At 40.6% G+C, this 24,279-nt stretch overlaps 1 protein-coding gene across 2 annotated transcripts in view; it reads left to right on the forward strand.

Moving 5' to 3' along the window:
- The window catches only part of LOC120932576 (matrix metalloproteinase-21-like), a 72,254-nt gene that overhangs the window by 26,350 nt on the left and 21,625 nt on the right, over nt 1–24,279 (forward strand). The window contains exons 1-3 of one of the 2 annotated variants that reach the window (XM_040345061.1): nt 8,697–8,836; nt 12,610–12,933; nt 22,542–23,193. In XM_040345061.1, coding sequence (XP_040200995.1) covers nt 12,760–12,933; nt 22,542–23,193 — 826 coding nt within the window. In that variant the 5' untranslated portion in view covers nt 8,697–8,836; nt 12,610–12,759. Of the gene's footprint in view, nt 1–8,696; nt 8,837–12,609; nt 12,934–22,541; nt 23,194–24,279 lie in introns of those variants that run through there. The other variant, XM_040345062.1, reaches the window with a different exon arrangement.

Genomic DNA, 24,279 nt, shown 5'->3' on the forward strand with positions numbered 1-24,279 from the left:
TTCTCTGTTTTAAAAAGCTCCTGCCAGAGATGACGAATAGTGATGTTTTCAATTCTAATTAAAGGGCCTTTACACATTAAATGAAAAACTGACTTTTCAGCATAAGACCTTGTCCATGGTGGCGGATCAGGCAATCTGGTCCCACATGCCTACTCGAGTAAAGAAAGCAAGAGCTTTACAATTCATAACTATGTGGATGAACAATTTACTGACAGTGCTAAAGGGATATTCGAGCTAAGTAGCTCCCTTTGAAACAATTGAAATCATATTTAAAGTGTTACTACACCCACAACAGTAAAATCAATCTGTATATGCAGTAAAACTTGGAGGCACTCTGCACATGCTCAGTTTGGTGTGTATTGCTAAACATTTTATTTTTTTCGGGAGGGTGCATGTGATCACAGGGCCAATTAACACTGTCCAGACAGAAAGTCAGGGGTCATACAGTCTCAAAGGACAGAATGAAACCTGCTCCTAGAAGCTTTAACCAGTGCTGGGCCGGACACTGATAGAAGTCACAAGACTGCTATATAATGCTGATGAGAAAACGTATTAGTGGTTTATATGTACTCAGAAAATTGCATTTCCATTTTCTGTGTACTGTGGGAGACCAGATATCGTGAATGCAGGGTCCTGGGTTTAGTAACACTTTAATCACTTAAGACCCGGACCATTTTGCTGGTCAAAGACACTGCGTCGCTTTAACTGACAATTGCGTGGTCGTGTGACATGGCTCCCAAAGAAAATTTACGTCCTTTTTTTCCCACAAATAGAGCTTTCTTTTGGTTGTATTTGATCACCTCGGTTTTTATTTTTTGCGCTATAAACAAAAATAGAGCAACAATTTGGAAAAAAAATTCAATATTTTTTACTTTTTGCTATAATAAATATCCCTGAAAAATATATAAAAAAAAATTTCCGTCAGTTTAGGCCGATACGTATTCTTTTACATATTTATGGTAAAAAAAAATCGCAATAAGCATTTATTGATCAGTTTGCGCAGAAGTTATATCGTCTACAAAATAAGGGATACATTTATGACATTTTTATTAATATTTTTTTTTACTAGTAATGACGGCAATCAGAAGTTTTTATCATGACTGCAACATTATGGCGGACACATTGGACACTTTTGACACATTTTTGGGACCATTGTCATTTTTACAGCAACCGGTGCTATAAAAATACACTGATTACTGTGAAAATTACACTTGCAGTGAAGAAGTTAATCACTAAGTGGCACTGTAGGGGTTAAGTGTGCCCTAGTGAGTGCTTCTAACTCTATGGAGGATGGACTGTGTGTGACAGGACAGTGATCACCGCTTCCGATTACAAGAAGCTGTGTTCACTGTCCTGTCGCTAGGAAGACTGGGGAAATGCTTGTTTACATAAGCATTTCCCCCTTCTTCCTCACCGTGACACAGTCGCGGGTATGCCCGCGGACACCGCAGTCGGATGTCACGGAGCTTGTGCCGGGGGGTCATCTGACCACTGGCAGTGGCATCCAGGGCACTATGTATTACAGTAGGGTGACCAGACATCCCCGGTTTCAGTCCCCGGATTGAGGACACTGTCCCGGACCAAGTCTGTCCCCGGTTTTGTCCCCGGATTGGATTTTAACAGGGGCTGGGGCAATTTCAAAGACAGTGAAGAATAAAAAATAATAATTCTGAATTACAGCCCCCCCCCCCCCACTCCGCCACTCCTACTAGCTTAGGGGGTGTGATTTATTTTTTTCAATTTTCTGTGCCCTTTTCTGATGATGTGCTGGTCGGAGTAGAGGGAATATTTCTTCAGTTTCGGGCGCATGACCGTTCAGCTCCCCTTGCATGTTCTTCTGCCTTGGCTCAAGTCCTGGCCAGCCGCCTGCCTGTTTATCTCCTTGCCTTCCCTGGTGGAGTGATCTTCCTCCGCTCCCCACCCTGTAGTATCCGGGACCCAGAGAGTAAGACTTGACAGGTTGTGAGGTGGGCGGCAGCGACGTCGCTGATTGCCACCATTACTAGTAAAAAAAAAAGGTCCCCGGATTTCATTTTAAAAATCTGGTCACCTTACATTACAGACCACCCGCAGACCTGAGACCACCATGCAGCACTGTGCAACATTACAGGCCTTCTTTGTACAATGGCATAACAGAATCCAGAGCACTGTGCATTGCAGGCCATCCCTCAGACCTGAGGCCACCATCCAGCACTATGCAGCATTACAGGCCTCCTCAGAGTGGCTAAATCTGTATCTGTGAGTTTGTTCAAACCTTAATACCATAAATAACACAATATTCGTTTTTTTTAACTCCAGGAGAATATAATGAATATAATTACCTGAGGGTGGGGAGCACCTGAGTGTGGACACTGGAACACATTGTTTTCACAGTCACCATTATAAGGACTGTATACAATCTATGGTGGACTGACTTTCATTTAATCAGGACGTCACTGTTTTAATGCACTGCAGCACTTTATGATTCACGTTTGTGGCATCACATATATTTTCTAAGTATTCTTTTGTGAGCATTTTATATTTTATCTATTTACTATATTTATTTTACAGGTTTATTTATTTACTGTGAGCAAACTTGCTCACCCACGTCTTTATGGATCTTGCTTTGTGCACTGGTTCAAATCATTTGGTGGAGGGGGGATTATGGTGTGGGGTTGTTTTTTTTAGGCGTTGGGCTTGGCCCCTTAGTTCCAGTGAAGTGAACATTTAAGGTGTCAGCATACCAAGACATTTTTGATAATTTCATGCTCCCAATTTTGTGGGAACAATTTGAGGATGGCCCCATTCTCTTCCAACAAGACTGAGCACCAGTGCACAAAGCAAGGTCCAGAAAGACATAATTGAGCGAGTTTGGGGGTTGAGAAACTTGACTGGCCTCAACCCGATAGAACACCTTTGGGATGAATCAGAGACTGCAAGCCAGGCCTTCTCTTCCTACATGAGCGTCTGACCTCACACACTCCTAAGCCTTGTGGACAGCCTTCCCAGAAGAGTTGAAGCTGTTATTGTTGCAAGGGGGGGGGGGGGGTCACTCAATATTGAAGGCAGGTGTCCAAATACCTTTGGTAATATAGTGGATATTGTTTTTCGGTGCTGTTAACTCTTGGTATGTGTTTTTAGAGCACTATATATCCATTATATGGCTTTGGCTTCTCTGTAATATGTGGGTGGAACTGGTAATCCTTACCGCTAAAGACCACAAGACATATAAGAAGCCAGCAATATGTTCAATTTGCCAACAATCATGCAAAAAGATATAATTTTGATTGTAATCTTTCACAAGCAGGGCCCTCTTAACCCTCCTGTATTATATAGTATTGTAACTGACTTGTTTCCCTAATTTTTAAAAAGTGCTGTGCAAACTGTTAGCACTAAGTAAATTCTGTATTATAATTATAATATTATCATTTTTGGCGGTACCGTCTTCACATTGCTAGTTATCTCATCTGTACTCCAACTTGCTTCTACACCCAGTTATATGCATAAAGCTCTGGGCAGCCTGGGAAGTGGCTGAAGCACGCAATGACTCATTGCATTGGATCCTTACCAAGAACCCAAGTCTGTAGGTGGTCTAAAGGCTTTCGGTTCTTTGAATATTCTGACAAATAATACGTTTTATCAACTGTTGGAAAGCTTTATTACTGTAAGCTCTGGGGCCAGTTCATTATGATAATCTCCTGGTGACCTCTCTAATAGAAAAGAAAAAGAAAATTGTAAGGAGAGAAGTGGATTATATATTTCAAAATGAGCAGGACATGGTGCGTCACACGGCTTGCCCAACAAACAACTGTACTGACCTCTATTTCAGACATGTTACGTCAAATCTACAAAGGGGGTGTCAAAGTGCTTATGGAACTGATCCAGATATGTCTCACACACTTCTATGTAATTGTGTATAACGGATTTATCACTATAAAATAATAAACACAATAGCATTTTACTGGAAGATGCACCGCTGCTCATATTTTTTTATTACTGCAGATTTTGGCAACACGGAATAAACTGCAGTTCTACAGATCCAGGGTGTGGGGGCTACATAATATTAAGAGCTACATGAGGGATGCCATGGTTGCCGTTTAATAAAAATGTTGGTTATCCTGCAGGTTTAAGTCATAATTAACTAGTCTGCACCCCATTTTAGCACATTGTGGCAGACTTACCTGCACAGAGAGTCCTTCAGTGCACCGCTGTCACGGCTCCCCAGCGCTTCCATCTTCACCCGGTCTTCCTTCTGGGTTTGCAGACTCCAGCTGTATGAATGACCGGGGGCCGCGATGATGTCACTCCCATGCATGCGCGTGGGAACCCGGTCCAGGAACAGAGCTCTGAAGGTATGCCGCCCCTTTAGAGCGCATGCGCAAGTGACGTCACCAGCTTCATCACGTGTGATTATCTCTTAAACAGTGTAGGTTTAGGAGATGCTCACTGTACCTACAGGCAAGCCTTATCATATGCTTACCTGTAGGTACAACTTAAAAAGTGGACTTCACTACCACTTTAAGTGAGGTAGGCAACAGCACTGAATAATAAAAACTTCAAACTCAAAAAAAAATCAGGAAAATAATGAGATATCTCTCCAGAAGGGAATTTTTAGAACTTCTGACAATGTTTCTGTTGCTGTCTGTGCCTTCCTGTCACAATGACAGATGCTCCTTCTTCTATTTCAGGTATCACAGGTAGTGACAGAAAATGGGATCACAGTCATAAAAAAAAAAAAAGCAAAGGTTATACCTTTGCACCCCATCCAAAAGAAAATTGCTGTGCTTGGGTTTTAAAACCATCTGCTAGAAATCTAAAACAAAATATCTTATAGTTTATTCATGACAGAAAGTGCAATTATAACAATATTGATAACAGCAATTTTCTGGTCCAGAAAAATTATAGACCCGAGCGGGTGGACGGAGCCGCTATTTGTTTGCACTCGTCATCTGCAGCACCGCGTCCAGTCTCACCCCTAGGCTGTCCTTTCTATTAACTCGTACTGAAGGAAAGTGAGAGATAGATCGGTGCTTGAAGAGGGGGGAGGGCCGCACACAGTGCTATGCACGTGGCCCTTCCCCTCTCCAAGCACCGCTCTGTGTGTGGCCCGCCCCCCCTCTCCAAGCACTGCTCTATCTCCCACTTTTCTTTGTTTTTTTTTAGATTTTTCCATTTTTTTTTATTTGAAATGTTTTATAGCAGAGTGTAAAAAATATTGTTTTTTTTTGTCTGTTTTTTTTTGTTTGTAGCGCAAAAAATAAAAAATGCAGTGATCAAATACCACCAAAAGAAAGCTCTATTTGTGGTAAGAAAACTGAAATAAGCTTTGGATGTAGCGTTGCATGACCGCGCAATTGTCAGTTAAAGTAACGCAGTGCCGTACCGCAAAAAATGGCCTGGTCATGAAGGGGGATAAATCTTTCTGAGGTCCATTGGTTAAATTTAGTACCATACCTTGTGCTGATTAAAAAACATATTAATAACACAGGATAAACTAAATGGTTGGAAAAAATACTGCGCAGGTCTAAATGTGCGTGAACAATGAATCACAATGTGGAAATAAATGAATAGAAAATGCTGCTGCAGCTAATATGTCAGATATAAACATAAATAGCAAGTAGAAAAAGGGGAAAGCTGCGCTGCATATATAATAATGTGAACTTAAATTAACATAGATAAACAATATGCTGTATATAGTGCACAAAGAACACCAGTGCAAAATCAATGTCTTATACACAAGTGAAATATTAAAAAGTTCATATGGATAGATAAATCACAAAGTTCAAAAAGGGATGTGACAGAGATAACAAAAGACTGTCCGAATGGGTGTTGAGAGGTCCAGAAGAGATCTTGTGAATCAGTATGACTGATGAGAGTAGCCTCCACCACTTATGTTCTAACTGCTTACCGAAATGATTGGACCTCTGACGAGATCAACAACGCATATAATCAAACAAGCCAGCCCAAGAAATCCAGGAATCCTGTCACTCTGTCTGTGTCTCCATATCCTTAATAGTCAGATCGTCATTCCTCCATATGCATGACCCAGAAGGAAAACACTGACATAGCGTAATAACGTCTAAAAAGTTTAATGTTTAAAAATAGATACACTCACATGAATGCAGATAAAAAGTGAGTGTAATTCTCTGCTGTAGCCGGCCGGCTCTGCTATCCGCTCGTCCTTCCGGATAGACAGCGTGGTACAACTCGTGGTGACGTCAGCACGCCTCTCCTCCCCACGCCGTTTCGTCACAACAATGACTTCATCCAGAGTGCCCCTGGAAGAAGTCATTGTTGAGAATTACACACACTTTTTATCTGCATTCATGTGACTATCTATTTTTAAACATTAAACTTTTTAGACGTTATTACGCTATGTCAGTGTTTTCCTTCTGGGCCATGCATATGGAGGAATGACGATCTGACTATTAAGGATATGGAGACACAGACAGAGTGACAGGATTCCTGGATTTCTTGGGCTGGCTTGTTTGATTATATGCGTTGTTGATCTCGTCAGAGGTCCAATCATTTCGGTAAGCAGTTAGAACATAAGTGGTGGAGGCTACTCTCATCAGTCTATGACAGAGATAACAAAAGACTGTCCAGTCTTTTGTTATCTCTGTCACATCCCTTTTTGAACTTTGGGATTTATCTATCCATATGAACTTTTTAATATTTCACTTGTGTATAAGATATTGATTTTGCACTGGTGTTCTTTGTGCACTATATACAGCATATTGTTTATCTATGTTAATTTAAGTTCACATTATTATATATGCAGCGCAGCTTTCCCCTTTTTCTAATAACACAGGATAGTTTCAGATGTTGGGTTTAACTTTGGATTTGGAAAATGGGTTAACATTAGCATCAGGGTTCCCTGGCACTAACATTCACTATTAGGCAGTCAGGTTTCTCAACAACACAGTAATGAGCTAATAAGCATAGAAGGCGGGAGGGTGCAGGGGCTCATCTCTTGATCCAGAGAATGAATGGGGGTTCAGGGCATCCAGGCACTAAACTGAATAGTATAAACATGGACTTATTTTACAGATTTGTTTAAAATGGTGTGCTTTGCCACAAAATAACAGAAGGCATTGAAATTCTGGGCCCACAGAAATATTTTACAGTCAACTATAGAAAAGCTATAGAAATTTTCCAGTGGAAATATCCTCACATATTCTATTCCAGTGACAACTGTGCAATTTAAAATGTTCCTTTCACTTTCTACTACACTCAAAGTCAACATGAATCTCTCCAGATAGCAAGAAATTCTTACCAGAGACTCTAACCCTTCTCCATTCTTTGCAGAACTACAGTGCCTTGAAAAAGTATTCATACCTCTTGAAATTTTCCACACTTTGTCATGTTACAACCAAAAACATAAATGTATTTTATTTGGATTTTATGTGATGGACAAACACAAAGTGGCACATCATTGTGAAGTGGAAGGAAAAGGATAAATAGTTTTCAAAATGTTTTTTCAAATAAATATGTGAAAAGTGTGGCGTGCATTTGTATTCATTCTGTGAACAGATTCTCCCTCCTTAGCTGTGGATCTTTGCAGCTCCTCCAGAGTTACCATGGATGGGCCTCTTGGCTGCTTCTCTGATTAATGCTCTCCTTGCCCAGCCTGTCAGCTTAGGTGGACGGCCATGTCTTGTTAGGTTTGCAGTTGTGCCATACTCTTTCCATTTTCGATGATGATGGATTGAACAGTGCTCCGTGAGATATTCAAAGGCTGGGTTATTTTTTTTATAACCCAACCCTGCTTTAAACGTCTCCACAACTTTATCCCTGACCTGTCTGGTGTGTTCCTTGGTCTTCATGATGCTATTTGTTCACTAATGTTTTCTAACAAACCTCTAAAGACTTCACAGAACAGCTGTATTTATACTGAGATTAAATCACCACAGGTGGATTCAATTTAATAATTAGGTGACTTCTGAAGGCAATTGGTTCCACTAGATTTTACTTAGGGGTATCAGAGTAAAGGGGGCCGAATACAAATGCACGCCACACTTTTCACATATTTATTTGTAAAAAAAAATTGAAAACAATTTATAATTTTCCTTCCACTTCACAATTATGTGCCACGTTGTGTTGGTCTATCACAGGGATCTCTGTTGTAAAACTCTGACAAAAACAGACATGCCTAGGCATGATGGGAATTGTAGTTTCTGAACAACTGGAGGGCCATAGTTTGGAGACCCCTGGTCTATCACATAAAATCCCAATAAAATACATTTACGTTTTTGGTTGTAACATGACAAAATGTGGAAAATTTTAAGGGGTATGAATACTTTCACTGTAGTAAAACAGTTTTGGTTGGCGATTCACTTTAAATTTACTGACCTGTATTCCAGTTATAAAAGTTATTCAGGAAGGTGAAGTTTTCTTTTACATTTTCCTATGCATAGATGATTAACTTGACTTTCTGCTGAGCAAGGAATGGAACAAATGGAAAACATCACAAGTATCTCCTAAAGTAATGGTGATGGTGATGTCATACCGGACATTGGCCCATTCTCGGCATTGTAGGTTAATATTTTCAAGTTTTAAATACCTCAGTACTGAGTCCTGTTCAGAGGTGACTGTCCTCATTTTATCTGCCTGGGAACAGCTAGGACCAGTCAAGTGGAGACTGGTAGCCTCTGTACTTGAAATACATCATTAGGTTCTTCAGCATTCACTGCCCAATTTGTCATAAGCTAACAGCTTGTCTGACAGTTCACATGATAGCCAATGATTTATTCAGGGGTGGGCTAGTCTCATCCCAGCTCAGACCTTGTTAAAAAACCTCTGCCAAGGGGCTGCAGAGAGTAGAGAGAAGATCACAGAACAGGAAACTGCCAAACAAGTAAGTGAAACTACAGAGGGGAATGAAACTACCTCCGTCTAAGGTTCTTTGAACAATATTTACCTGTCCTAAGAAATAATTCCTACGAAATTGTTACTATTTACTATACCTTATAACATTTTAATGCAAACATTTTTTTTAGCCAGCTCGGTAAAAAAAAAATTTTTTTAATACTAAGCAGTTTATTTGTAAATAGAGTTCTCTTTTAAATTGTGGGATCGGTTAAAAAAAATATTCTTGGGGCTTTTATCATTTCTCAAAAAGGAGTTCTTTAGTAAAAATGTGCACTAAATATACGGTATTTAATTGCATCAAAAAAAGTTATTTTTTTCTCTCACTATTCTTTTACACACTTGTTTGTATTTGGTGTTTTTAGTCATTTTAATACAAATCGCTGTCTAGCAACTGTATATACACCTTGCAGTACAATGAGCTATTTGACTTTCAATCCCTCACATTCTGCTCTCATGTCTTCTTTACAACAAAGTGCACACTTACATATGTGTATGTAACCTAAAAATATAACCTAAAGTATATAAAAAACAAAAAATCTTTCTTTTTAGTTTTGGATAGAGTGGTGAGGGTTGGAACAGAACCACTGTCAGGCTTTTATAGCTGCTAGAGAGATTTATTATCTCTGTTTGTCTAGGTGACCACGTAGACAGGACTAAAAGTGATAGGGGATCCAAAATTATGAGCTGTCACCTGAGCAGGAATAGAGGGGAAATCTTCCATATTTGTACTGGTGACAACTGGGGATTTCCCTCACTGGAGAGCTCCTAACAATTTTTTTTTTTGAGACTAGAGGACAGGAATTAAAGGGAAATATCCACACTGGGAAATATGGTTTAAGAATAGCTCTTAACCATTTTATACACTATCCAAAATTTAAAAAAGGCTTTGGCTTTAAATATACATTAAAGGGGTTGTAAAGGTTACTTTTTTATTTTCTAAATAGTTTCCTTTAAGCTAGTGCATTTTTGGTTCACTTACCATTTCCTTAAATTTTCCTTCTAAATGTTTTTTTTTTCTTAGTTTTCTTTGTCTGAATTTCTCACTTCCTGTTCCTCCTCAGTAAGCTGTTCAGTAAGCTGTTCCGGCTGACTAACCACCGCTCGGATGATGGTGGCAAGTTTACTGAGGAGAAACAGGAAGTGAGAAATTCAGACAAAGAAAAAAAACATTTAGAAGGGAAATCGAAGGAAAAGGTAAGTAAACCAACAATGCACTAGCTTAACCACTTAATCACCGCCTGCAGTCGAAATACGGCTGCAAAGCGGTTGCTTAACTCTGGGAGGAGGTCCATGGACGTCCTCCCAGAATCGCGCTCCCGCCAGCCATCCTTTCCTGCTCAGCCATCCCTGCCCCATACTGTGCAATACACAATACCAATACTGTGCAATACTCTGCAATACCCCACACTACTCTGCAATACCCCACACTACTCTGCAATACCCCACAATACTCTGCAATACCCCACAATACCCTGCAACGTCGCCTATGGGGATTTTTAAGTAGCGAAGTTTGGCACCTTTCCACGAGCGTGTGCAATTTTGAAGGGTGACATGTTGGGTATCTATTTACTCGGCGTAACTTTATCTTTCACATTTATGCAAAAGAATGAAGAAAAAATACTACATTTGCTAAATTTTATAAAAGAAACAACGAAAAATGCATTTTTTTACAGAATTTTCAGTCTTTTTTCTCTTATAGCGCAAAAAATAAAAAACCCAACGGTGATTAAATACCACCAAAAGAAAGCTCTATTTGTCTGAAAAAATCCCTAAACACCACAAAGTCTTGGGTAGACCACTTCTTACCACCCGACTTTGACTCCTCTCTTCTTGAGCCTTGACGCCAGTGTTGCCAACCACCAGTATTTTTACTGGCAGCTAGTAAAAAATGGGCATTTTTCTCCTGCCAGTAAATGCCAGTGAAAGAAAAAGGTTGCCAGTAAAAAATATGGCTGTGACACTTGGACAAAACCATCCCAGTGCCTGCTACAGTGTGTTCGGACTGTGCCGGCAGTGTGTCATGTGAAGTCATGGTGCAAGGGAACAGAGCAGCCGGAGCCTCATGTGCAGGTCTGCGGAACAGGAGGAAGGCAAGCCGGGAGTGAACTGACAGGACCACCTGGCATGAAGAGAGAGGGTCACTGACTCAGGAGGGGACATGTCATGTTGGTGAGCTGCCATCATCATCTGTGCTACTGCACACTGCGGTCAGTGTCACTGTGAGAGTCAATATCATGTGTGTTTGCCGCCCATTCTAATTTCTTGCCCTCTCGATTCCCGTCCCTGAGCTTTTTAATTACTATATTGAAAATAAAACAAGAAATAGGTTTTTGCCTTAATGTGTACCTTAAATCACTTTGCTAATTGCGTATTGTACTTGTTTGTAGCCTAAATACGTAAATTTGCACTTAAAACTGTAATTTTTTAACTTTTGGATATGCCAGTAAAAACTTGACTGTGCCAGTAAATTTTGGGTTTTGTATCAGTAAATTTCAATCTGGTAGGTTGGCAACACTGCTTAACGCATAGTGCTGTGTCGTTGCTGTTTTGGACTGTGGTTCGGCTTTGAGTGTCTGACCTCCTTCTAATGCCCCGTACACACCATCACTTTATGTGATGAAAAAAAATGACGTTTTTAAAAACGTCACTTTAATTGACCGTGTGTGGGGGAAAACGTCGTTTTATGTTATCTAAAAAACGACCAAAAAAAATTGAAGCATGCTTCAATTTTATGTGTCGTTTTTCAAAACGTCAACTTTTACTTCACAGAAATTGACCGTGTGTAGCAAAAACGTCGTTTAAAACGACGTTTTTTCACCCGCGCATGCCTAGAAGCTACTTATGAAGTAAGCTTCAATGGAAAAACGTGGTGAACGTAACCTCGCTTTGCTAGAACATTGTGAGAAAAACGATGGTGTGTAGGCAACTTCGTCTTTGAAAATTGAAGTTTCAAAAACATAATTTTTTACTTCACAGAAAATGTCGTTTTTTTTCATCACATAAAGTGATGGTGTGTACGGGGCATAACTCTTACCCTTATTCTTTATTTCCTCGCCTTCTCCCTCTCCTCTTCCCTCCCTGTCTTTCTCTTCTTAACTACAACCTTTTCAAGTATGATGATAGGGGCTGCTATCCTATCCTATGTCTATTATACATACCATATATTAATGGCTAACTGTTGGATGCTATACTTCCAACTATATGATTGTATGTATGTATGTATGTAAAATATGTAAAGGTGGGCTCAGACCCCCATCTTCTCTTTATTCAAAACAAACTGTTTTTACAACAAAGAGAGCATTGTTCTGTCAGCTTTTCAATTGCTGTTTCGTTATATATATGGTCTTTGTGTGCTTTCATGACCGTAAGCGCTTTCATTGCTTTCGTTACTGTGTACGTATTGTATTATTTTCAATAAAAATATTGAACAAGAAATATGGGAAATGTGAATGTACTGGGAACACAAGTAGATCTAGCAAACTTGTTAGAAGGGTCTCGGCTGTAAAACTATGCCAGATGACCCAAAGGCTTGTTATGCTCAGTAAACACCAAATGATCTGCTAACTGATCATCAGCCGCTTAATAAATATGAATTTATATTTCTTATATTTTTATAATATAATGGGGTGACTTCCAAAAGATAAGTAAAATGAACTGTACAAAGCAATCATCAGGTTTTGCATAAAATTATTAAAAGCTGGGTCTCTTTAAGTCAATGTGTGTTGGATACATTACAATCTTCCTTTCTCTCCTTTTCAGGCTTTGAAGACTAAGTAGCTGTGAGAAATTTACAGAACTGACAAGGTGACAAAAATAATTATTAGTTAGTGGAAGCACTTGATTACATGTGACAACACGTGTACTGAATGCTGATCACATGAAAACAGAAGACGGTCAGTTGGAACTGGTATGGAGCAATCTGGTTGCCTGAAAACGGTGTCAATCTCCTTTACTCTCCTCTACTTACTGTACTCATTAAAGGGGACAAGCTCGGAAAAACTCTTCCACAACAGAGACCATTCCGATGTAGATCTACAAAACCACCCACAAGCTGATGCCATTCTGAGCCCGGAGGCAGCACAGGTATGACCAACTGAGTTAGTATGACTATTTACAGCAGCGGTTTATATAGACTGCAGAGGGCACCTGTGCAGAAATAAGGCTAGGGCCTACCGTACACTGGCACATCTGTTAATACCAGACTGTTTTCTATTTATTGCTGGGTCGTTGCCTTATACATATGTCCACCTTTGTTGCAACCTTGCTTGGGACTTGTGTTGTACGTATAAGCTTTTTCTAGATGTGTCTTCATATCAATCCTGGTTAAGTCTGTCCACTTAGAGACTTATACGCTCAAGTCACACTTTCTCCAGCATCACTGATGCTTCCTTTAGAGCCGGTTCACACTGGGGCGACCTGGAATCTGACTTCAAGTCACCCCAAGTTGCCCCAAGTCGCGTGGTCGAGAAAATGAATGGAAGTGATTTGGAGACGTCTTAATGTACACTATTGAAGTCGCTCCGACTTCAGAAAAGGTTCCTGTACTACTTCAATCCGACTTGTAGGCAACTTGTACACATTGATTTCAATGGAAGTTGCCTCAGAAGTCGGATCACTGTCTTAACTGAAGCAACAATACAGGAAGATAACACACATTTCTCAGGAAAACCCCTCCCACAGAGCTGATTGTTGTTTGATTGGCCACTGGAAAGCCTCCTGTCCTGGAGGTGCCTTGAAGTTGCCTTGTAAGTTGCCTGATGATTCATACCGAAGTCGTTTCCAAGTTGCCTCCCAAAGTCGTGCTAGAAGTCGTGTTGCCCCTGTGTGAATGGGCTCTAACTGTGACACTGTCAATGATCAAATTATTATCCTGCTCTGTGACCTGTGTCAATTACCAATAAAGAAAAGTCCTCCTGATCAGCCATTGAGCAGAGGGCAGCAGTAGACTTCCTATTGGGTTTCCTTGAAAAGCCCTGAGGTTTTTCTGTCCAGCTTGCATAAGCAGCATGTCAGACTCTTGGTTTTCCAAACTTAATATGTTTTAACAGACAGCTACCTGAAGAGTTATGGACAGTTTTACCTATTTAAAGACCAATTGCCTTAACCTCACCTTTCCATAATGATGAATAGTTAAATGTTTGAAATTGGTGCTTTATTTCTTATATATTTACCTCTACTTGCCCAACCACTCAATTCAGGCAGTACCCCTTAAAGTGGAGGTTCACCCAAAAACATTTTTTTTTAACATTAGATTGAGGCTCGTTTTGTCAACGGGAATCGGGTGCTTTTTTTACAATCGAAGCAGTACTTACCGTTTTAAAGATGCATCTTCTCCGCCGCTTCCAGGTATGGTCCCGAAGACCATACCCGGAAGCGGCGGAGAAGATCGCTCTCTAAAACGGTAAGTACTGCTTCGATTTTAAAAAAACTACCCGATTCCCCTTGACAAAATGAGCATCAATCGAATGTTAATAAAAAAAATTCGGGTGAACTCCCGCTTTAATATATTTAATTTTGGTGTTATTTCAGTGAATCTATTATTAGGCAGTAGGTTTGTACACAAGGAAATCAGTGAGAAATTTTTATTTTTCCCCTGTTAATGTATTAGCTATGCATTTTTCCCATTTTCAGTAGAAAATAGCCATCTCTTAAAACATTTGTACACATTAGGCTACCTTTGCAAAGCAAAACACAAGGGCAGGACAATTGTGTTCAGTTGAGTCCAATGAGTATTAAAAATTAGTCACATGACCGAAAATGGAGATCTTTTCATTGTGTAATGCTTTGTGTATTGATGCTGTTGTAGTGTACTATGTCAGGTTTGGACCAGTAAAACAAGTATATGTTCTTCTGTATAAAAGAGGTGGTACTAGCAGAAATATTAAGGGTGTTAATTTGTATGTCTACAAGCTTCAGTGATAAAATCCGCCCCTGGGAATTATAAACAAGAAGTTAGGAGCACTCTGGATTTTTGGAAGATCAATAACTATTTTCTTCATTTGAAGTCTTTTTAAATGCTGGGGAATTTTACCAAGACTTATGCCCCGTACACACGACCGGGTTTTCCAATGGGAAAACTGCGAGGAGAGCTTTTGGCCGGGAATCCCGGGCGTGTGTATGCTCCCTCGCAGTTTTTCCAACAGGAAAACTGTCAAACCTGCCGGCAAAAAAAAGAGAACCAGCTCTCTTTTTTGACGTCGGCATACCCGACAGACTTTTTCCAGTTGGAAATCCTGAGCGTGTGTAAGGGGCAATACACTTTAAATTAGACACTGCAATGATTACTTGAAAAAAGGAATTGCTGAAAATACACTTTATTTTCCCTTTACGAGTTACATCATCTAGGTTTGCTCTAGAGATATTTCATATACAGTATATTTTGTACAAACAGGTTAAAATTGCATTTGATTTAAATGCCAGTATGCAGGAGAGGACTGAGCTGGAGGGCAGGGGGGCATTTGCCCCCTGTGCCATTACTGATAAGATATGTCAGGCTGGTGGCCATGAGTGGAGGTGTTTCAGCATTCAGACATCGATCAGATGACCTACTGTCAGTGTTGACCAGAAATACAGAGGAAATGTTATTGCTTGTTTTAGATGATTGCAAAATGAGCAAACTGGCAGCGAGGTATAGATTCTAGGGTGCATCATTAGAGGGATCACCAGCAGGGGAGGGAGATCTTGACTTACATATATACAGTAGGCAGATCTTTAGTTAGACCTAATTTAGAATATAATGTCCAGTTATGGAGACAAAATTATAAATTGTGTTCCAGTACCCAACACTGAATGAGACTGTGCTGGGGGCGGAGTTATCTCTACCCACACTAAAAGTAAAAACGTTTCCTGGGGAGAGGGCAAAAGCAGCTAGGGAGCATGCAATGGGTAAGTGTTGATCACCAATGGGAGAATAGGAGTTAATGTTCACTGCCAATACCATCAATGTTGGGGGAGGGTTAATTGGTGTTAACTTTCACTACCATGGCCACCAATACAGCAGGGATGGGGGTTAACTATCACTGCCACTGACCACTAATGCATGTGGGTTCAATTTTACTGTCAGTGCTGTAGGATATTACTGATATTACACACTAATTACAAGCAAACAGATCACAGGTGAGGATGATTACCTTTAATAGCCATTCAAACCCCTTTGTGTCAACTTGTGTGCATGTTATCAGGCCAAAATCACCAGGGTATGTAAACTTTTGATCAGGGTCATTTTTACTATTTTTAGTGAAAAATGTTTTTGTGTTATCTTTAATATTCTCTGAAAAATGGCCAAGAAATCATAAATTCTGCCAGGGTATGTAAACTTATGAGCACAACCGTGAATGGCTCCCTCTGCTGACTTAAATTCAGAAATTCATATTACTGAGAGACTTATAATTTTATTCTGCTTTAAAGGCTTTACTTTTTTATTTGTATTGCACACACTTGAGCCAAGACTCTACATGTAGATGAAATAAAGATGGAAATGTCAAGGAAAATTTTCAGGGGGGGGTTATATGATGCAGAACTTCAGCAGGGAATGTCTCTATAGAACATATGGAGTATAGAATAATTTCTGCTCGTAGACACGATTTCATAGAATGGAGTATCAGTTTGATAATTTTACTGATACAGTTTCTGCCCACCAAAATGATAGACTGAAAAAAGGTAGTGTGCATCCAGGACATGTGCATGCACATGTGTTACTTTCTGCAAATATCTGCACATAGCGATGTACAGTCCTTCATGTCTATGGGCGGCTGTACGCAGCATCAGGACCAGCCTCGTTACACTGTATGGGCAAATACGCCCATGTGCATGAAACCTATCTCTTGCTACTGGTCCCATGGACTAGAGTAGCCCTTACTTTTTTTGGTTTGAATCCTGGAAGAATTTACGGCGGCGTAGTGTATCTCTCGCGGCGTAAGGGCGCCTAATTCAAAACGGCGAGTAGGGGGGGCGTGTTTCATTTAAATGAAGCGCGTCCCCGCGCCGAACGAACTGTGCATGCGCCATCCCTAAATTTCCCGCCATGCATTGCGTTAAATGACATCGCAAGGACGTCATTGTTTTGACGTGGACGTAAATTACGTCCAGCCCCATTCACGGATGACTTATGCAAACGAAAAAAAAAAATTAAAATTATACGCGGGAACGACGGCCATACTTAACATTGAGTACGCCACCAAACAGCAGCTGTAACTATACGCCAAAAAAAGCCAACTAGAGACGACGTAAAAGAATGCGACGGCCGCTCGTACGTACGTGGATCGCCGGAAATAGCTAATTTGCATACTCGACGCGGAAAACGAGGGGAACGCCACCCAGCGGACGCCGAAGAATTGCATCTTAGATCTAACCCAGATGCCGTCGTATCTTGGTTTGAGGATTCAAAACAAAGATACGACGTGGGAAATTTGAAAGTACCCCGGCGTATCAGTAGATACGCCGGCGTACTCGCTTTGTGGATCTGCCTCTAAGCCTGTAGCTTTGCTCTGTTTGGACCCAGCACAGGCTTAATTTAAAGCAAAACTAAACCCTCTCAATCAACATTAACTATTTTAGTCATTATGCTGCTATCATTGGGAAATAAATATAAAGGTATATATACAGTGCCTTGAAAAAATATTCATACCCCTTGAAATTTTCCACATTTTGTATTTTATTGGGATTTTATTTGATAGACCAACACGTATATATCTAAATATCTGAATTTCAGACATTTATTTGTAAAACATTTTGAAAACCATTTATAATTTTCCTTCCACTTCACAATTATGTGTGTCTATGTGTTGGTCTATCATATAAAATCCCAATAAAATTCTGAAATATGTGGCATGCATTTGTATTCAGCCGGCTTTACTCCAATTGCTTTCAGAAGTCACCTAATTAGTAAATAGAGTCCACCTGTGTATAATTTAATCTCAGTATAAATACAACTGTTCTCTGAAGCCCTCAGAGTTTTATTAGAGAACCTTTGTGAACAAACAGGGTCATTAGGACCAAGGAACACACCAGACAGGTCATGGATAAATTTGAGAAGTTTAAAGCAGGGTTAGGTTATAAAAAAAATCTCAACCTTTGAACATCTCACGGAGCACTGTTCAATCCATTATCCAAAAATGGAAAGAGTACACACAACTTAAAACCTACCAAGACATGTCCATCCACCTAAATTGACAGGCTTAGCAAGGAGGGCATTAATCAGAGACAGGGCTGGTGCAAGGAGTTTTGACACCCTAGGCAAAACCTCATTTTGCCGCCCCCCTGGCTCCACCCCCTTCCCCAGCCCATGTATACCCCACCTTTTTATTGAAGCACCCAAATGCAGCCCTCCAGCACCCATCAATGCAGCCTCACCAGCGCCAATCAATGCAGCCTCACCAGCGCCAATCAATGCAGCCTCACCAGCGCCCATCAATGCAGCCTCATCAGCGCCCATCAATGCAGCCTCACCAGTGCCCATCAATGCAGCCTCATCAGCGCCCATCAATGCAGCCTACCAGCACCCATCAATGCAGCCTACCAGCGCCCATCAATGCAGGCTCACCAGTGCCCATTAACGCAGCCTCACCAGCGCCCATCAATGCAGCCTACCAGCACCTATCAATGCAGCCTACCAGTGCCCATCAATGAATGTTTGCTTGCTTCCATTCATTCGGGAGTCGGAACACAGACATAGTCCTCCGCCGCCGCTGTAGCTCTAACACTATGTGCGAATGGAGTGGCCGCTGCCTGCTGATGCTCAGACTTAGTTGCTTTCTGCAGAGAAAAGAGAGTAGGAACACCAGTGGCCAGGCGACCAAGGCAGCAGGGCGCCCTATGTGGCTGCCTTGTTTGCCTAGTGGTAGCACCGGCCCTGAAGCAGCCAAGAGACCCATGGTAACTCTGAAGTAGCTGCAAAGATCAACAGCTCAGGTGGGAGAATCTGTCCACGGGACAACTATTAGTGATGCACTCCACAAATCCTGGCCTTTATGGAAGAGTGGCAATAAGAAATCCATTGTTGAAAGAAAGCCATAAAAAGTCCTTTTTGCAGTTTGCAAGAAGCCATGTGGGGGACACAGCAAACATGTGGAAGAAGGTGCTCTGATTAGATGAGACCAAAATTTAACTTTTTGGCCTAAAAGCAATGCTGAGGATGCTTTTCTTCAGCAGGGACAGGGAAGCTAGTCAGAGTTGATGGGAAGATGGATGGAGCCAAATACAGGGCATTATTAGAAGAAAACCTGTAATGCCTCATACACACGACCGGTTTTCCCATCGGGAAAACTGCCATGACAGCTTTTGGCTGGAAAAACCGGCCATGCGTATGCTCCATCGCAGTTTTCCAGACAGGAGTTTTCCTCCCGGGAAACCCAGCCGTGTGTAGGGAGAAAAAGTTACCGAGCAGGTTCTCAGTTTTCCCCTCGATCGTGTGTACAAGGCATTAGAGTCTGTAAAAGACTGGAGACTGGGGTAGAGCTTCACCTATTAGCAGGACAACAACCCTAAAGATACAAACAAAGTTACAGTGGAATGGTTTGGATCAATGCATATTCATGTTTTAGAAAGTCCAGACCTAAATCCAATTGAGGATCTGTGGCAAGACTTGAAATTTGCTGTTCACAGACACTCTCCAGCTATTTTGCAAAGGAAAAATCCAAAACGAATACAAGAAAGAGAGTCGCCGCTCCAGGTGGGTCTACTATATGGTCACACGTTAAAACAGGATTCCAAGGGTGCTGGCAGTGCACTGGGCAAGCATAAAAAGTAGATGAAAGATGGATAGCCGCACTCCAAAAACCATGCAGGTTGTCTTTTATTTAAATAAACAGCAAATACATCACCAAATCATAAAACAGGAACAGGGGAACAGCCGACGTTTCGTACAAGATTAGTGCTTATTCATGGCTCTGAATAAGCACTAATCTTGTGCGAAACGGCAGCTGTTCCCCTGTTCCTGTTTTATGATTTGGTGATGTATTTGCTGTTTATTTAAATAAAAGACAACCTGCGCGGTTTTTGGAGTGGGGCTATCCATCTTTCATCTACTTTTTATATTTTGCAATTGTAATTGTAGCGAAAGGTGGTTGTACAAAGTATTGACTCAGGGGGCTGAATACAAATGCTCGCCACACTTTTTACATATTTATTTGTAAAACATTTGAAAACCATTTTCATTTTCCTTCCACTTCACAATTTTGTGGCACTTTGTGTTCGTCTATCACATAAATACCCAATAATATACATTTAAATTTGTGGCTGTAACATGACAAAATGTGGAAAATTTCAAGGCGTATGAATACTTTTTCAAGGCACTGTATCACATTTACTTATGTTAAACTTTTTTCAACATTTCTTGAGTTGTTTCCTGCTTTCTGGCCTAGGCCAATATGATGTCATACATTGCAGGAGTCTTCATGGCATTTTTTTTCTTTCATCTGGAGGAGGGAAGGAAGAGCTTTCTCAGCTAAACACACCCTTCTGCCTGCATGCCTGAGCTAAGGGCAGATGGGTTGCAGGAAGTAAATGCTGCATGAATCATCTGCCCTTACTCAAGATGGCCACAACAAAAACTAGGGGTGGGTTTTCAGAGCAATTTCTCAATATAATAAAGCATTGAGAGATTAATGGATGGGTGAGTTTGCTTTGAACATTAAAAATGAATTAAATAGCATTTTCAGTTTGTGGTACTCAGACACTTTAGTTCAGATTTAAGGTTTGCCTGTTAATATAAGCCACTATGCTTGAAGTGGACCTTTTTCTAATTTTACAAGTTTGCACAAATAGCTTTCTGACATATACAGTAACAGTATAATTGTTTTTTAAAAAGGTTCACCTTTTATCATTTGAGTAGACTATGAAATCAATTGCATTGATTTTTGCCTACTCTAGGTTGAGATTATGTCATCAGTCCTGTGCAGGCAGGAGGAACCATTTTCTCAGCACTCTGATTTAAAGTGTCACTAAGCCCACATGCTGTATTACACGCTAAATGAGTATAGGAGAAAGGGCTGCTTGGGGCCCAATATCAAACCATAGTCATTGGTCAGGGGTGTTGGCTAGGATTTTCAAGGCACTGATAACATAACCATAAAATAATGTAAAAAATATATTTATTAATATAAAACAATATACAGATTTAAAAACATAAGGGAGAGGCCCCACATATCAGAAGGAAAATGTAATGAAACATTTGCCTTCTGATATGTGGGGCCTGTCCCTTATGTTTTTAAATCTGTATATTGTTTTATGTTAATAAATATATTTTTTACATTATTTTATGGTTATGTTATCAGTGCCTTGAAAATCCTATTGCGACACTAAGCTATGCAGTGGAATAACGTCCTCACAGAATGTCGCCAATATACAAGCCGACCTCAGTCTGATTGGACAACTAAGTGGCAATGAGGTTTAATGTTGATAAATGTAAAGTTATGCACTTGGGGGCTTAGAATATGCATGCATCATACATACTAGGGGGAGTACAACTGGGGAAATCAAGGGTGGAGAAGGATCTGGGTGTTTTGACAGATCATAAGCTCAATAATAGCATGCAATGCCAAGCTGCAGTTTCCAAAGCGAGCAAAGTCCTTTTTTGTATTAAGAGAGGTATGGACTCCAGAGAGAGATATATCATTTTTCCCCTGTACGAATCATTAGTAAACCTCATCTGCAATATGCAATTCCGTTTTGGACACCAGTTCTCAAAAAGGATATGGAAATGGGGGTTAGCAAGTTTGAAGGTTTTGTGCAGTACACAGTGTGCCACATGTATACAACAATGGAGAAACAGCGCCGAACGAAACTGCGCATCCCCAGTCCGTCAAAACTCCCAGGGTGCATTGCATCGCAAGGACGTCATTGCTTTTGACGTGAACGTAAATTGCGTCCAGCCCCATTCACGGATGACTTACGCAAACGAAATAAAAAATTTAAAATTTGACGCGGGAACGACGGCCATACTTAACATTGCGTACGCCACCAGATAGCAGCTTTAACTATACGCCGAAAAAAGCCGAACGGAAACGACGTAAAAGAATGCGACGGCCGCTCGTACGTTCGTGGAGTGTCAGAAATAGCTAAGTTGCATACTCGACGCGGATTACGATGGGAACGCCACCCAGCAGACGCCGAAGAATTGCATCTAAGTTCCGAAGGCGTACGAAGACGTACGCCTGTCGGATCTAACCCAGATGCCGTCGTATCTTGTTTTGAGGATTCAAAACAAAGATACAACGCGGGAATTTTGAAAGTACGCCGGCATATCAGTACATACGCCGGCGTACTTTCTTTGTGGATCTGCCCCATAATCTCCAAATATGGAAGTATTTCTTCACAGTAAGAGCTGTGAAAATGTGGAATAGACTCCCTCCAGAGGTAGTTCTGGCCACTCAGTCGATTGCTTTAAAAAAAGGCCTGGATTCTTTCCTAAATGTACACAATATAAATGGGTACTATCAGGGAAAATCTGATTGCCACTCGAGGGATCAGAAAGCAATTTTCTCTCCTACTGTAGTAAATTGGACCATGCTTTGCTGTTTTTTTTTGCCTTCCTCTGACTCAACTGTTGGTGTAGATTTGTGTATATGGGATTGTATTTTTTATTCATTTTTTATTGAACTTTATGTCTTTTTTCAAGCTGACTAACTATGTAACTATGTATTATGTGTGTCACTTGGCTCAGAGATTCTTGTTTTAATTTCTCTTTTCTGCAGCAATATCTGGTGAAATATGGTTGGGTGAATCCTGTAAACTGGGAGGAGCAGGCATTTGGAGATGCCCCTGAACTTGACCAAGCTCCACAAGATGTTTCTCAGCTTTTATCAGAAGGCGAATCATCGGAACGCTCCTTCTTCCCTTCTCCTAACAAGACTGAGTTAAGCGCATCTTTTTCAGATTCCTTGAAAAAGTTTCAAGAAGCCAATGGGCTGAATGCCACTGGCATCTTAGACACACCTACTAAACTGGCCATGAATAAACCCCGTTGTGGTGTTCCTGACCACAAAGCCCCTTCAAGACGTAAAAACGCAACTTTGAGCCTTTTGGCCACAAATGAAACATTCTATGATTCCATGCAACCAGATAGAAATCCACGTGAAAGGAGAAGCATTCTGTCCACATTGGTTGATCACTACAGAAAAAAACGGGATGAGAGAAATGCTCTGGAGAACATAAATGCCATGAGTATTTCCAAGAGGACATTGAAGTGGAGGCTCATGGGAGAGGGATACAGCATGCAATTAACTATTGAGCAGCAGAGGAGAATACTTCGTACTGCTTTCCGAATGTGGAGTGAGGTTATTCCCCTACAATTTGAGGAGGATCTCATTGGAGATGATATAGACATTCGAATTGGATTTGGCACAGGCAAGTTTATCCTTATTTCTTGATTAGGTAAAAAGTGACAGTTCCTGAAATGGGATAAGTCTGGGGCTGTGCCTTAATCTTAACCCCTCAAATAACCTTTAAAACTAGCCTAATCCAAACAAAAAGCCGTAATGCTGTACACACGATCAGTCCATCCGATGAGAACGGACCGATTGACCATTTTCATCGGTTAAGCGATGAAGCTGACTGATGGTCCGTCGCGCCTACACACCATCGGTTAAAAAAACGATCGTGTCAGAACGCGGTGACGTAAAACATAACAACGTGCTGAAAAAAACGAAGTTCAATGCTTCCAAGCATGCGTCGACTTGATTCTGAGCATGCGTGAATTTTTAACCGATGGTTGTGCCTACTAACGATCGTTTTTTTCCCATCGGTTAGGAATCCATCGGTTAAATTTAAAGCAAGTTGGCTTTTTTGTAACCGATGGTTAAATAACCTATGGGACCCACACACGATCGGTTTTGACCTATGAAAATGGTCCATCAGACCGTTGTCCTCTGTGTAACCTATCATGTGTACGAGGCCTTACACTACTTATCCAATTCCAGTGTTTTTAGTTAGCTCCCCTCCCTCTTTTTATTAGATATGACTGTGTCAAAACACCCAATGCAAGGACTTTTACTGGGACAATGAGAAGGTAAACGTTTTTGGTGGATATGGTAAACCTATAAAGAAAACCTTAATAATGAAAGAAAGTACATTGGCCAGAACAATCAATGGGATAACACTGATTAAGTACAGGTTTGAAGAAAAAAAATCGAAAGTATCTGACAACTGGTGGAAGGAGTATACAAATCTGCAAGTTGTTTGGGCTGTTTGTCAAAAATTTCTACAAATAGAAAATAATATTCAGCGCTGGAAAAAATGAATAAAATAAAACCTAAAACCTAATAAATGCAAGCCAGCACTAAGGACAAATTCATAAAAAATTCCCAAATATAACTATATAATAAACAGTGCCGCGCAATAAAACAAAAATAAATACATAAATAAAGTGAAAAGATACATAATGCTAGTGTATATAATAAGAAAAACAGTTTCCATGTGAGGAAAAACCATAAA

This window comes from Rana temporaria, chromosome 3, assembly GCF_905171775.1.
Source record: "Rana temporaria chromosome 3, aRanTem1.1, whole genome shotgun sequence".
Classification (NCBI taxonomy): Eukaryota; Metazoa; Chordata; class Amphibia; order Anura; family Ranidae; genus Rana; species Rana temporaria.